This window comes from Acartia tonsa, chromosome 1 (genome assembly GCF_053477335.1).
Source record: "Acartia tonsa isolate MP-2025a chromosome 1, ASM5347733v1, whole genome shotgun sequence".
NCBI lineage: Eukaryota > Metazoa > Arthropoda > Copepoda > Calanoida > Acartiidae > Acartia > Acartia tonsa.
In genome coordinates this window covers 43364592-43381020 of record NC_137260.1, presented here as the reverse complement: position 1 = coordinate 43381020, position 16429 = coordinate 43364592, and the positions used below count along the sequence as shown (strand labels likewise).

General features: G+C 31.7%; 1 protein-coding gene and 1 long non-coding RNA gene across 2 annotated transcripts in view; both read left to right on the top strand.

Moving 5' to 3' along the window:
- The first annotated feature begins 5093 nt into the window (after positions 1 to 5093).
- On the top strand, positions 5094 to 6197 carry LOC145320385 (uncharacterized). The gene is made up of 3 exons (XR_013880182.1): positions 5094 to 5157; positions 5706 to 5776; positions 6160 to 6197. It is a non-coding gene; the product is annotated as an uncharacterized LOC145320385 (long non-coding RNA).
- Positions 6198 to 8867: 2670 nt separating this feature from the next.
- The window catches only part of Cc2d2a (Coiled-coil and C2 domain containing 2A), a 45309-nt gene continuing 37747 nt past the window's right edge, over positions 8868 to 16429 (top strand). Inside the window, exons 1-9 of the mRNA XM_080171163.1 lie at positions 8868 to 9413; positions 10005 to 10164; positions 10666 to 10813; positions 11773 to 11826; positions 12611 to 12902; positions 13197 to 13410; positions 13790 to 13826; positions 14337 to 14423; positions 14646 to 14751. Coding sequence (XP_080027289.1) covers positions 8936 to 9413; positions 10005 to 10164; positions 10666 to 10813; positions 11773 to 11826; positions 12611 to 12902; positions 13197 to 13410; positions 13790 to 13826; positions 14337 to 14423; positions 14646 to 14751 — 1576 coding nt within the window. The 5' untranslated portion in view covers positions 8868 to 8935. The remainder of the gene's footprint in view (positions 9414 to 10004; positions 10165 to 10665; positions 10814 to 11772; positions 11827 to 12610; positions 12903 to 13196; positions 13411 to 13789; positions 13827 to 14336; positions 14424 to 14645; positions 14752 to 16429) is intronic.

Here is a 16429-nt window from a genome sequence, read left to right as displayed (position 1 = left end):
ATAGGTCTGTGTGCTTTATGTTTTAAATCAGGGGTCTTAGAATGTCTGTCTGTACGTCCTATAAATAGCTGCTTAATACTAGGAGTAGTATTTCACGGGGAGGGAGGGGACATTGGACCTTAAATACACCGGTACCCAATGTTCAGTTAACCAGTTTCTTTATTAGTAGTAGCTTTAGAACATAAGTGTCTAAACATCTCTGATATTTCATCTATAAAGAGACTTCTATGTCCGCAATTTTTTTTTATAGAATATACCCCTCTGATGTAAAAGGAAAAATATTCCTACAATTTGATGTGTCCTATGTTTGTTTTAAGACCATAATATAATTCAAAACAATGTTAGGAATATGCAAATAAGGTCATTGGTATAGCAGAAACTTTAGGGAATTACCGTCCGACCGACCAATAACTACAATTGGAGCATATTTTCACTAGAAGTTGCGCCACTATCATGGGAGGGTGGGGGGACGAACATTAAAATGGCCTAAAACCACCCTAAGACACAAATCAAACGTTTGACTTACTCTATTTAAAAAAATGTCGACGTCTAATTGCTTAAATCGTTCATTTTCATGTTGTTAGTTTGTTATTGCTACACTAGTTTTGGACAAATTTACCCTTGTCTCACAAGAGGAACGGCTAACTTATTATTATTCTACTTTTAAATCTTTTGAATAAACAAAAAAATGAATAATTCTGTATACTTAGGCTTTATATACTTTGCTTGCTTAAAAGTATAATATATGAATATGTAATTATCCTATTTTATAAAAAGATTTTATGTTGGGCTATTAAAATCTCTTCAACGACTGATTCGATTGAGTTCACAATTATAAGGAAAGATTTACATAAGTCGTTTAATTTTTGTATTTTTCATATTAAAGAGTTAAGGTGGTTTTAAGCTATTTTCTGCACCTACCTACCAGTACAAAGCCCCAGTATGCTAGGGGCGCAACCACTAGAATGAATATATTATACAAATATGTAATGTATATATTAATATTTTAGTAAGTAAGGTTCTGTATTTAAATTAATCTTATCATTAAAAGTCAATCTAAAGCAAGTATTATGATAATTAAAATATCTTAAATATTTCTAAATTTAAACAAAACGGGCCAAAAAAATTAGGAAAAAGTGTAATTTTCATAGCTTAAAGACATATAAAGTAAATTGCATTTATTACAATAATTTTATTATTATCCTAAAGGGTTTTTATAGAGATTTCTAACTAATAAAAAGTACGAATTGAAAAATGTAGTTCTTTGCAATTTTATAAAAATAATGATAGATTTTATAATAATCATTACATTTGATGGCCCTAGAGGGCTAAGGTTGATTTTATTGAATGATCCTAGCTGAGCTGAACCTATTATTTATCAAGTTTCAGATTCTTTCCTATAGTAGCTCTCCATTCCCCCCCTCAACACACAAACACAGTGTCAGCAATAAATAATTCAATTTATTATCTACTTTTCCAGGCAAGCTTGGGGGGCATATGAGCTGCACCAAACCATTTTTATTCACTAATATTAACTATTATTTATATACAATTCTTTTCACTTCATTACTTTTTTGTAAGGCTTAACATTTATAACCTATAACTTGTAAGCCGGGCATTTAAACTTTGTGCAGGCTACATGCATAACGCTTCCCTCAGCTGATTATACTAAACTACGGGAACATCTCTCACTTCCCCTTTACAGACCTTCCCCAAACAAGACTGCCAAATTGTGTAAATTGTCTTTACCATAAGTATTTTTACATACTAAATTAATATTTAAAAATGAAATATCTCCCCCTCACAACAATGATATTGTATTATTAAAGGTTAAAGGATTTAAATATTTAATATCTACGTAATTAATTATGTAAAATTATCTTTAGTCAGAATATTTTCCAAAAAACTCGCAATTTTGCAAGAATTTGGTATTCCGAATTCCAAAAATTGCATATTTTCATCTAATGAAAGGTTTAGAGTATAAAAATCAAAACTAAGATATGCTGAAAAAAATTGGTCTAACATGATCGTTGGCAACATGGTCCCTCCTCTTCAAAGCCTTCCCTTTCCAAGCCGTTTTACAACTCAAAGTATTTCCTCCCCTTCCTATTGACACCCACCTGGACACTGTACAATGGCATAGAAGAGATCAAAACTATGTTAAATATCTGAAAATTTTAACAATTTTCCATGTATTTTGCTAAAAATATGTTAAAACTTCATTCTTTATAAATTAAGAATTTTGCACATAAAATTGTGGACCATTGTGCGTGTAGTATACTTGTACCATGGTACATACTACTCTACTAACATCTTCAGGGCAAAATATTCACTAAATAAACACTGATTTAATATAAAAAAAAATTCGGGAATTTTTATCAGAATTTTCAATAAGATTCAGAAAATCTACGAGTTCTTTCTATTCTTTTATGAAACATTATGGGATATATTAACCCCTAGTCTTTGCTGAGTTGATGTTTTCTGCTAAATTATGGTGGCCCTGTCGGACTTGCCATTAATGATAGAGGAAAGGAACGAAGGGAAAGAAGCCAGAAGAGCCATATTTCTTATAGATAAGAGGCCAAATGGCTGGTTTATACATCTCCCGCCTAAAACCCAATAAAATTTTACTTAAACTGTGCAATTTTATTGACAATTTAGTGTGGGCCCGGTCCAAAACAAAACATACATTTGCTTGTATTGCAAGTGCTTCGAACAAAAACAAAATTACTTTTTGAGGGGAGGGGGGGGGGTGTAACGGAGATATAGAGAGGGTACATAAGGGAAAGGAGATATAGATGATTAGAGAGTATGGGGGATCAGATAAAGGGTGGAAAGTATTACAGAGGGGTTAAAAATCGGGCATGGGGGGGAAGGGAGGAAATCGCACATTATTTCCCTCTCCTCCCACCCTAATCCCATCCATCCGTGCGCTGTATATTTAAGAGGTATGTGCGTGTGTGTGTGTATGTGTGTGCAAATAGGATTACAGGTCGTCTTACATATTTTTTTCTATACTGAAGTAATTTTTGTTGTTGGAATATTTATAGCTATAAAAGAACTGTAAATTTGTTTTATAACAATGTACTTTTGTAATTATTGTATTGTATTTTGCTTTAAATTTTCAAGTGTGAAATTTATCTATATTACTGTTTTCAGTGTTTTTGTAGCTTTTTTTCTATTTTTAGTCAAGTTTCTAACCCGGAATAATAATTTTTATAATGTCATATAAATAGACTTGGGGAAGTAAAGCTTTTTCCCTGAAAATCATAGTATAAAAACCTCGTAAACAACTGAACCCATAAACCAAGGGTGAAACAACATAAGTTCATAATGTAAAGTAGTAAAATATTATGTTTGAAACAAAAGATCTCAGAGACGAGATGGTTTTAGGCTATTTTTCTAATAATTTTCTAAAAGGTACGGACATCAATCTAGGATAAATCATTGTTTAAAGGTAATTTTTTTTCATCTTGAAATATGAAAAGAAAATCAAGTAAAAAAAAATATTTTTAGGCAATTTTTCTAATTTTTTTTCTTTAACATAAAGCACCTAAAGGCTAGGACATCTCTCTAAGAAAAATTAATCCATTAAAAGTAAATTTATACACTTTTAAATATAAAAAGAAAACCAGGATAAAAAAAAATTTGAATAACTTTCTATATAACAGATGGTTTTGCGCGATTTTTTGTAATTTTCTTAGATACTAAGGACCTAAAAGCTGATGGGACATCTTTCTAAGATATTGTATTTCAAAATTTATTTTATTTACTTTTAAAATATGAAAAGTAAACCAGGTAAAAAAAACTAGAATGGCTTTCTATATGGTATAAGAAATAGTTTTAGGCTATTTTTCCAATAATTTTCTTAAATGCAAGGCTTCTAGGGACGTCTATCTCAAATTAGCGTTTAAAGAATATTTTTATTACTTTGACATTATAAAAGGAAAACCAGGTAAAAAAATTAGAATGGCTTTCTATTCTACTACGATACCATGGGCCTAGTAAATATTAACCAATAGATTTATTGATATAAAGTCCTAGAAAGCCTATGAGTTAGTTATCCACTACCTTTCATATAAATCTGATAAATATTATTGTATATGGACTTATACAGGTTATACAGGTCTCCAAAGTTTTTAAAAATAAATTTAAGAATATTTGTTACAAACTTTGGGTACTTTTATCAAATCTTTATTGGTTGGTTTAAAGTATCAGCGCCCAATATGGGGTTTACATCAATTTTTGATCCACTGTCCTATCCCCTAAGACACCTGAATAATGCAGCTTATTTTTGTTTAGTGCAGATAGATAAGTATCCCATAATATAAAAAGGATGGTTTTTCTCTCTGAAGCTTCACATTGTTCCCGGGATGGTTTTAGGCTATCTTGATTATAAGATTTAGGTTAAGGGATGGTTTCAGGCTACTTTTAAATCTTAGAAGACGAAGCATCTAGATCAAAGAAGATAAAGAATCTTTATCTTCTTTGCTGCCACTAGTATTATGTTAAAGCAGGCAACCCCTCCCCCAACCAAAAAAAAAATATTATGTAAATGAATATTTGAAACCCCCTACCATTATTATAATCCCTCTAATAATAATAGCAACCAGTATAATATAAATATACCAGCAGACTTTCAAAACAATAATACTCATAGGAATTTTAGTATACACATACAAAGGAAAGCATAAAAATCATAATTATGTGATAATGTATATTTGTAATACTTAAGACTTAAAATTTAAATAAAACCCAATATTTTACTAAAGTCTAAACTACAATTTGTTAAAACAGGATGTGAATTTACATTAAATCTTTTCAAAGAAAATATTTATATTTTAAAAGGAAAACTAAATCTTTTTTAAAATATAAAAACGGTTTAAATTTAATAAACAGTATGAAAAAAATGAATTAGATAATTCATCAAGGACAAATTTATCTCAGTAATAACAAGATAAATTAATTTTCAACTAATTAATATCAGTTAGGTAAGGGATGGAGGGGACATTGGGCTATCAATTAATGTGTTGAGCCACGGTCGCGGGTTAAAAAAAATAAAAATTAACTACATGTACATCATTTTGTTTTTCAGAATAAAATGGTAATTATCCTTTTCTAAAGAAATGATCCATTTCAGCAACAAACAGTTATCAAGTAATATTTTTGTGTTTTGGCGAAAGCATTAGTTTAAATTCAATATCATGTGATTATTTATTATCCTCTTTTGTAAAGTAGTAAGTTGTTTGTAGCTTAAGATCTCGAAATCTACTGAACCAATTGGGTTCTCTATTTTAGGTAAGCTTCACATAAGTTCCTAGGAGGTTTTTGGCTCTTTCGATTTAAAATTTTAGTCTTTTAGTTTTTTAATGGATGGTTTTAAGATGTTTTTCTGGCAGTCCCTTTGAAGACCTTTCAATAGATGCTAAGGGCGCAGCCGCTGGTCCTATTATATATACTATTAGGTTTTTTGTTTGTAGCTTTCGATAACTAATGAACCAATTGAGTTCTCTATTTTATAAAGGCTTATTAGTTAAAAGATTTTCAACTCCCTAAAATGTTATTATAAGATGCGAATAACTTTTTTGTTATTGAAGCTGGAGGCTTCTAACTTGGGGTTTTAAGTCTACTTGTGGCAGATTTTTCGGCAGGCAGAACGCTTTATTTAATGCAGGCTTTCTTTAATTATCAATTTTATGTTTTAGGACTGATCATAAACGGAGTATTGGCAGGAATTGTGTTTCTCTGCTGGTTCTATGTTCTTAAAGTTGGAAAGGTATGTTGATCATGATTATATTAGCGCAGCTGGCTACTCTAGAACTTATTTTATATGACGGTTTGTTTGACTTTCCTAAAGTACGGATATTTTTGTCTGATATGGACTTTTCATTTTTTATTCCCTGTAATAAAATATATGGGGCAGTTTACTTTGCTACCAAGACCATAATTATAAAATTATAAATATAAGAATAGCATAATATCATTGGACATGTTTGGATGTCATATTTAAGTATTAATGACATACTAACATTATAGTAATATGTATGATATAAAATTCCATAAATGCGGCATAAACAATTGAAATTGTACATTTGCACAAATAAAATTAGATTGAAATCTTTTATTAAAGGTTATACAATTTCAATTTCTAAATTTTAGGTTATGACTGAAAGATATGCTGAAAATCTAAAACCTAGGCATTAAATCAATAAATCTTTATAATATCTAAAGTTTAAAGCTTCACTAAAGGCGTTATAATAACACTTAAAGTTTATATTGTTTCAGCCAAGGTATTCATGTTAGGTATTTCAAAAAAATACTCCCCCCACCCCTCATGTATTGTTTATATATTGTTGCATATACAATATACATATCTGACCTTGTAATTTCATTAAATACAAAATGTACTTGAATATTATCAAACTATCTAATATCTATCTATTTATGCAAATAATGAATTAAAAACTCCCGCCAAATATATGAATTTTGGACCACAATCAGAACAACAAAGTAAAGTATAATGTGGTCATGGAAAATCATTTGAATATGGAAATTTTATAATATTTTGTTTGATTTAAACATATGATAACAAGGATGACAACATCCTTAAAAGTAAGCTCTAAAATCTGAAAGTCAAACAAACGAACATTTTGCAATATGAGAAATAGATCATTCTTTTTTACAAATTTTATTCATTTTTATTACTAGGGCATGTTTGCCGGTCGGACAAAGGTTTACTAAACGATCTACATTATCTACACAGTCTAGGCTTTAAAAGATTATAAGTATTTTTATATTGAACCATAAAATTTTTTTATCGAATACTGTTAACTTTATTTTATAGTGAGCAAAGCTTTTCTACAATAAGATCAGTTCTGTAAGGATATTTCTTATAATTAATATAGGTATGTTAGAATTGTCCTATCGATTTTAAGCTTTTTATTAGGGTTGGGCCGGATATCCGGCCGGATACCGGATATTGAAACTATCCGGCCGGATATCCGGCTCTATAATTTTTTATACTTTACACCAAAATCTCTGCTTTTTAAAATCTTAAATGGCTATAATTTTCTTATTATTTTCTTTTATTTGGCCGGATAACCGGATATTTGCCAGATATCCGGCGTTGGCCGGATATCCGGCCAGTTACCGGATATCCGGCATTTGAAATCAGCCGGATATTCGGTATCCGGTATCCGGCCAAAAAAGTATCCGGCCCAACCCTACTTTTTATATGATGCAGCGGCTTCGCCCCTAGCTTCTAGGGGCCTAGCCATAAGAGATAATGAACTGGGTTTGCTCAGTTTCTCTGTATTTACAAAAATAAATTTAAAGAACTTTTTTTTAAAAACTTCTATTTACCAAAAAAATAAACCCTTTAGAATATGGCTTAAAATACACCACAGGACTAGTAGGTATGTTCCCTGAAGAGTAAAGCCAAATCATGTCAGAGGTTACTGAGGTTACTTAAGCTTTAGACAGACGGACAGAAAGACAGACAGACATCAAGCTACTTTGTATTATAGATAATAATTACATTCACTTAATTTTTTTCTCTCTAAGGATTCCTAAGATCATGAGGTTTAATGCTACAAGTGAAGTTTTTTTTCTAATCAGGTTTGTACATATTAAGCATCCTGTTTATGAATGTTGTCGTCCTTGTTTTTGAATATATCTTATTATTAAGGAAATATGAGTGGTAGATAGATAATACACTTGAGAGCCGACTAAAGATAAATATGTTTTAAATTCTGTAAGCTATTCACAAGTTTTTACATCCATATTTTTTGTTCACATCAAGACATCAACTTTCTAGGGCTCGGCAGCTGCTGCAGCAGTCGTAATTAATCGCTAAATTTGAAGTAAAATTTAGGTACTTGTCCTTTCAGCCGCTTATATGTAGGCAAACGACGGTGCCCTATTTTCAGAGAGCAAGGAGGAAATATTGGACTGTAAATTATACTGGTCTCCAAAATTTTATAACCACGTTTACTCATTCGTTGGCTTACAATCTTGGGGCACTTTCATTGACTCTTGACTTAGTTGTACAAGCTAGAAGTGTCCAAACATTCTCATATGATATTAGTCTACAAATGGGATAATTTTGCTCATAATATTTTAGGGTGTACTCTACGTACATTGATTGTCCATTGTCTTATCCAACAATATTCCTGATATTCAGACAACTCGTAGCAGAAGCCGCAAAATTATTTCAGTTTAGCCGCAACTGTTGCCAAAATATGTGCGGCTACCGTGCCCAAATTTGTTTACATGTTAAATAACAAACAATCTTTGCCCTAGCACTAATATTCTAAATAAATAAATAAACACCGTTTAAACTAGAATTCAACTAAAGCATGTAACTTAGATTTAGGCATTTATATCTCGTATTTTTATTAATCAAATAATAGTCTAGTAACTTTTTGCATTTTGAAATAATTTAAAATATGATTAAACAAATATGACAACATCTATTAAAGCGAAGCTCTACAATCAGACTTTCAAAGGACATACTTACATTTTTAGGACTTATAATATTCGCTTATAATATTGTTCCTTATTGTTCTAAGAATCATATTTCTAAATATCAGATGAATAGAATAATTATATCATACAATTTTCTTTTCTTTAAAGAGTAAAAAATCAACATGTTTTAAATCGACGTATGTAACAAACAAGCCAAGTTTGAAATCGATAAGACATTTCTAACACACCTTAATTAAAGATAATTATAAATGGTGCTTTCTACAGAGTGCCTATTGAGCACTGGACCCCTTCCCCTTATTTTTTAAAAATAAATCAAAATTAAGGTGGGAAAAGCATCAACAAAATTTTATATGAAAATTGATTTAATGTTTCTAGATTATCTAACAAAATATTTCAAGTAATTCAAAGTGACGACGAATATTAATATATAAGTTATCAAGCAATAAACATGGAGGAAGTAAAAGTAAAAAGAACCCGGAGAAAAAAGCGCGCCAAAGAGCCTCCTAAACCCACTGAAGACACTGAAAATGACCATCCTGATGAAAATACTGAAACAAAGGATCAGGAAAATGTAATTGAAACTGTTGAACAAAAAGTTGTAGTTACTGAGACAGTAACAGCTGAAGAAGATACTATTGAAGTTCTTGAAGAAAAGATTGTTACACAAGTTTCTATTGAAGTTACTGAGGAGAAAAATGATGATGAAAATCAAGATAAAGAAGAAAAAGAAGATTCAAAGAAAAGATTTAATTTTGGAACAAAACTTAAAAGCTTAAATCCTCTAAAAAAGTTCACAAAAGATAAGAAAAGGTTGTCTATTGAGGAAGGGAATGTTAGTCTTGATATAGAGGATGGTAAAAGTAATATTTCTGATAGGGAGGAGGAGAAAGGAGATGAGGAAAATTCTGATCAGAAACGGAGTAAAGGTAAATAAAGTAGTAGCTGGACAAAGTGTCTCAAAAATCAGCCATGTGACGTCATAAAGATAAGGGAGATGAGAGGAGAAGTGGGAAAGAAAACCCCTAAAAAAGAGATGGATAATCTCTCATTTTTATGACGTCACAAGGATGATTTTTGTGACACTTTGTCCAGCTACTAAATATATCTTTTTTAATCATCATTGACATAAACCTATAGATTAACCTCTATAGGACTGGATTCACCGCGCCAAGATATCATATTTTAGTGTATTCTAAACCGAATTTTGCCAATTAAGTGTGTGATTATACAATCAAACTTCTTTAGACAAGCAACACTTTGATTTTACAACTATTGTCTAACTGGGCATGTCAATGTGATTAGCCTGTTTTGGGCCAAGGTATTTTCTCCTCTATTTCACACAGTAGGAGTAGGAATCATTTTATCATTTTTAGTTATGACGCGATGATAGGCCAAGGTTCAAAACTTCCCGGCAACCTGTGGGTGCGCTACCTGTTACAACGATCACTTTATCATACTTTTGCTTTAAATAATAATAAGCAAACATTTTCTGATTTTAAAACTAATTTTATTTATAGAGCTGCGAATTAATCTGGGAAAGGACCGAGGGGCTAAGTCCCCCCTGCCAGAGTTGGGCAAGGGGGGTAAATCCCCCCTCCCAGATCTGATAGAGACAAGGGAGGATGATGACAAACCCTGGGACACAAGATCCAAAACTGAATCTGAATTCAGTGAAAGGTATATTTTAAATATATTTGTTGGAAAGGTTTCGTGATTTTATAATAAAATGTGTATTGAAATTACTAAGTCTATACTATAGATTTATATTATACGATTCCAGATTTTCAGTATAAAAGTATAAACCTGTTCATTGGTTAGTGAGATCTTAATAAACAGACAAAACACCCTACTTCTCACATTGTAGACTAGTGACTTTGTCACTTTCTTCATTTTTATTTTTGTTTGAAAAAAAATTTAATTTTTTCTTGGAGTAAAATTTTTTTTGGGGGGTCATAGGCGTCGAAGGGTGGGGTAATAGTTGTGTTCACTGTTCATCCCCCCCCCCTCTCCAAACTCTCCAAAACCGCTCATTTTACCAAAATCAAAATCTTTAAAAATTCATTAAATTACCCCTTTTTAATTCAACCCCCTCATCTCCCCCCCTTCAAACTTCAAAATAAAAAAAAAGCTTGGACACCCCTGGGTAGTGCATTACCAATGCTTAACTATTAAATTCAGGCTAAGTGAACGAGACAGAAGTAGAAAGATATCAGCAAAAGAAAAGTTGAAGTTAAAATTGGAAAGAAAAAAGACAAGTTCCGAAATGAGTAGGCCTCCTAGCAGAAACCTTAGATCACAATCATCAAGAATTGAAGACAGACTAAAGGTAATGTATTAGGTCATGTATGTATATTTTAGAATATTATATGTATTAGTATATAATAATACTTTGCCCCAAGATGTTCTATCAAACCAATTTTTCGTATTTCGGGGGGGGGGGGGAATTTTTTATTTGGAGGGGGGGGGAGTGGATCTCACTATTTTAATTTTAGTTTAAAAAAAAAAAAATTTTGGGGGGGGGAGATTTTTCTTTTCTGGGGGGGTTGGGGGTGTCCCACCCCCCCAAGAAAATAGTTATAAACCTTCCCGGGACCTATGAGAAGCTACCCTGTAAAGGAGAACCCGATCGGTTCAGCGGTTAGCGAGATCCTTCGCTACAAACAAACAGACAAACAGACAGACAAACAAACAGACAGACAGACATCGTTCTACTTTGTATTGTAGATAATAGATATTTTTATGTTACCAAATATTTCTTACAGTAGGTATTCATTTTCAATTTAGCTATTTGAATCCAATCAATATTTTAAAACCCTGCTTGTTTGGTTTAACATTACACCTATTGGTTTTTGAAAAATTAAATCATCCTCCACCTTTTTACCTTTATTAATTTTTCAAACAAGCAATGATTTTTAATTTAAGCCTCATATTTGAGAAGTTTGTCACTTTCTTTATACCCTAGAAGCAGATTTTTGTATTTAATTTTGATTCAGCATCTTAAGTGATAACTATAATTGTTTGGCATTTCTATAGATTTATTCCTATTTACAACAACTAGCGGTTACGTCCCTAGAAGCCTCTAGGGGCACTCAAAATGGAGAGGGAAAAATATTTTTTTTTAAGGGGGGGGGGGGATAATTTCTTATAGGAGGGTAGAGATATCCTCCCCAAAAATAGTTTAAACCTTCACTGGACATATACGAAGCTTCACTGTAAAGTTCAGTGGTTAGCAAGATCCTTTGCTACAGACAAACAAGCTTACTACTTGGATCTTAAATACTTCAGGAGGAAGATGAGGAAGCCAGTGCAGCATTTGCCAAGCATGCCAACAAAGCCAAGGTTAGTTTATTCCAGTATCTCTTCGAAGCCGATTAAAATCCGGTGGATTAGAACCGGTTGTCAGCAATACGGAAAAATTATGTATAACATAACGGTATTATATCCAGTAGAATATTAAATGTACTATCATATGATTAAAACCATTTTTTAGCCTGTTCTTTCGGCATCTCATGGATATAAAAACTGGTTTTAATCGTATAATTGTACATTTTTTATCCGCGGAAAGCTGTTTATAATACGAGGCGATTCATTCATAATCTTGGCTTGACAGCCTTCCGTGAGTCACTTGTAAGAATTAGGGAAATTTCAGAAATCAGCTAGAAGTCTTCATCTATCCCAAATATGGCAATCCCTACTTTAAAAAAAATAAAGCATCTAAACGGGTTTGAATATGAGGATTAGTTGCGGTTGAAGCGCGGCTGCCGACCCCTGTTCATAATATTTCTTTAGAATTTTAGTGTAGCATTCAAATAACTCCATATAGAAAAAAAAATCTTGCATTTTTATGCATTTAAAAAAGAAATATGCCTATTTAGGATGCTAGTGACTTCACCTAGAATCTAGAAGAGGGCAGAAATATAGCTTAAAACCACCATAAGACTTTAATTTAGAAAAAAAAACTATACAATTCCATGTATGAAATGAGGCTTTCCTCTAATTGAGAAACTTGGTTAGCAAAAAAAAACTCTAGTATTTACTACCTTGCATAATTTATTTTTTTACATTTAAACATAAAACCTTGTTAAAATGATACAAAATGATGGTTTAATTTATTCAATTTTAGCGGATTGAAGGAAATCTTCGTAAAGAAGAGGAAGGCTATGACTTCTTCACAAAAGAATGGGATGAAAACATCCTGGAAGAGGTAGTTGTAGACACAACACCTGACAAAAAAGAAAAGAAAACAGCCAAGGATAAAAAATCCACGAAATCATCTGAGGAAAAATCCGCGGGAGATGATAGAGGAAAGGAAGACGAGGAGCAGGAAGACGACTTTCACACAGCGGATGAGGGAGAGGAGGAAGATGAAAATGAGGATAATGATAAGAAGAAACTGCTCTCAAAATTTTATATTGGTAATATTATATTTGGTACTTTTATCCAACCTTTACTGTACAATCTAAACTCTATCTCTTATCTTAAACTTTTCCTAAGATATTTTTAAAAATTTTCGGCTCTGCAGGGGCTCTTACCCAGCGTGTATCTGTCTATACAGAGAAATATCCCTGCAGGGCTTTTCTAAACTTTACTTAACCTAACCTAACCAAAATAGTTTCAAAATTGTGTTTTTTTCTCAATAATTTAGGCTACCTTTTTCAAAAAGCTTTGCTGTCATTAGACGCCATTTTTACCCGTTATTTTACATTCAGGTAAAGAATATGATTGGTCAGTGACCACGTGGGAGCCAGCCCAGATACTCAAATACACGGACAGGGTGGATAGTGAGAAGGAGGTGTACTACACGCCAGCCACAGAGATGGAGCTACCTGGGGGTGGCAGCAGGGTTGGGGTTGTTGACGAGGGTGTCTATACAGGGGAACTACCCAGGATGGCTAATAAAAACCTAAACAAAATTAAAAACAGGTAAAATTGAAGTTTTTACAAATGTTTATAATAATCCAAGAAGCACAATATAACCTTGAAAAATAGCTATTTTAGGGAAGGTTAACTCCACCCTCCAAAAGGTAATCGCAAAGGGTCAAAAAATTCTTCCCTATCCCCTAAAACATGTTGTTAAATTATTTTTATTTTTTTTTTAATTAAATTAAAAGTGAATACTACCCCTCCCCCCAACAGTCCCTCGAGTAAGGTTACTAGAGCCGTATCCGCTAGTAGCATATAAAGATAATAGACAACTTTAACTATCCCTTTTTTTCAAATTTTCTTGCCTATTTGTTTTTTGTCTGTTTTTTTCACATTTGATAGAGTATTAAAATTGACCAACCCTAAACTTTTTGTCTAGAATGATCCAAGAAAAGAATAATCGAGAAGTTGATCAGGTACATCCTAATGTCTGAAGCTTAAAATCTCAAAATCTACTAAACCGAATTGGTTCTCAATTTTAGATAAGCTTTACTTAGTCTTGTGATGTTTTTAGGCTGTTTTCAGATTTAAGTATTAGGATGGTTTTAGGCTACTTTTTAGCTCCTTTCGAATACAAAGACTCTAGATGCAAGGGCGTAGCTGCTAATTTTTTATTCACAAAACAAAAAAAAAAACATATTCTATAATGTGTGTATTTCAATAATAGTTTAAGCTTGAATAATATTGCAATTTTTATTAGAACATGTTTGAATTTAACAAAGCATTCGATGTCATTTATTACTTTCATATAATTGTTTTTGAAGGAGTAAATTATAGGGCCAAACTAGTTATTATGAAACATGAATACAATAAAAAATATGTTGTTTTAAGGAGGGTATATTCAGATATTGTATAAATTAATTAGATTGTTTTTCAACCATTTGTACTTGTTTCTTACTTTTATTTTAAGAAATACTTTGATTTAGGATTGGTTTACCATCAAACAAATACCACAATTATCCTACCAAAATGTTCCAAAATTTCATGATAATACCAAGAATTATTCTCACGAGGTGAAGTATTTATGAATGCCGTACGTTCATCAAACAAATTTTACCTGATTTTAGAGCTTTGCCTTTGTAGATGTTGTTTTTCTTACCATTACTATATATCTTTTACTAAATATTTAATACTCATTTAAATCTCATATTTAAAAAAAGAAATATCTTGAGTTCTAATACAAATTTAAGATTTAAAATAATAAAATTAATAGAAATAAATTATTGTATCTTTAGAATAAAGAAAATTTTCTGTTGACCGATTTTGTGCTCGCTCAACCTGGCGGTCAAAATGGTCACCACAGCCTGGCTCTGTTCTCTGAGGGGGATTCCTGCCAACTAGGTTTGTCATTTAATCTTTATTTTTAAAAAGGCTTTCTATGTATTTTCCAGGTTCGAGACTGATTAATATCCGCTGAATTAGAAATAGTTCTCTCTTAGCCATACCGAAAAATCATATAAAACATTCACGAGTTTTAAAATAAAAATCATAAAATGAAAATAAGTTTATATAGCACGGGCCTTTGGTCCCTCGGGGCTAACAATTTTAATATCCGCGGAAAACTGTCTAAAATACTATGCGATAAATATTTATTATCTTATTATTTTTAACAATGAAAGGAAAGATTACGTCTATTAGCAGCTAAGATGTCAAAATAACTGTCTTTTAGTATGTGGAAATATTCAACTATTTAAGCAGAAACTTAAAGAAAAATCGATATTTATTGCTTGACATTTACGCCTAAAAAATTAGAATTGAAGGTTGTAATTATAAAGGTCAGATATGTTATGCATTTATTGAAAATAAAACGCTTTGTAAGTTAAGAAGAAAAATTCTCTTTAAAATGAAAATGCACAATATTAAACTTTGCTGAATGAATAAATGTATAAGCATAGATGGATAACCCAGACAACTACTTGAACCTAGTGGTAAAGACCTTTATCGTCTGCTTGCAAATTGCTTTCTGCTCTTATGTATCTACTCAATTGTAAGGTCCCCACCCTGTGGGTAGAGTTACATATAGCTTGTGCCCACTCTATTCTTTTACTTAATGAATGACAATGTAACTTGCTTCATGTCTGCCAAACTTTGGTCTTTTCTTTTAACTAATAAAAGTGAAAATTTAAACTCACTTGTGGCTAAGGAATAAAGTTTCACATCTAGAGTGAAAGAAAGCCTGTAGTTTTCATATACATGACCTTTCAATTGAAACGGCTGCATATTGTTAACATTCTGGCGGCTGCAGTTTAGATGTTTACAGGACACAGATTGTCTTATTGTGAGTCATGCTATGATTTTTTGAGATTGAAATTTAAATGTATAATGAAATTAAAGTAAATTTGTTAGTTGTAGGATTAAAGTAAAAGAATTAAGGGGACAGGGTTAAAAAAGACTCTATATTCACGGGTTGGGACCCTGTGCCGACCGTCAATAGGGTCTTTGATATCAGCCAATAGTGTAAGTGATATTCATTTTCTTTATTCTAAATTTATACCACAGCACTGTAATTTATAAAGTTAAAAGTTGTTGGCTTCTTCAACAAAGTAAAGTAAAGTTGTCTCAGGGGAAAACAACATTTTCTGGACATTAAAGTAATAGATAGATTATTACTTGGATATTGCTCCAGATTTTCATGTACTCTGATAATGTGATGCTAACAGCTGGCTAAAATAACTAAACCCTCGTCTACTGGATGAACGAACTGACCAATACATGAGGTCCACATTAGCAAGCTAAATTGACAACAAATTTTATCTTGTCAATATATCCACGTATATCCTTCATCCATTATTAAAGTCCACATTTTATACAAGTTGTAGTTATGAGACTAGTTTACAGCAAAAAAAAGTGTATGCAGACAATATCCTCATATTAAATCTTAAATATTTTAAATTGTTTAAGATATATTTTCTTTTTAACTTACGTTTTGTTATCATTTGTAAATACAAAATAAGTAGGACAATATCCATAAAAGCGAAGCTCTTAATTAAACGACAGAAGAAAGGGTAGGAACTTGTAA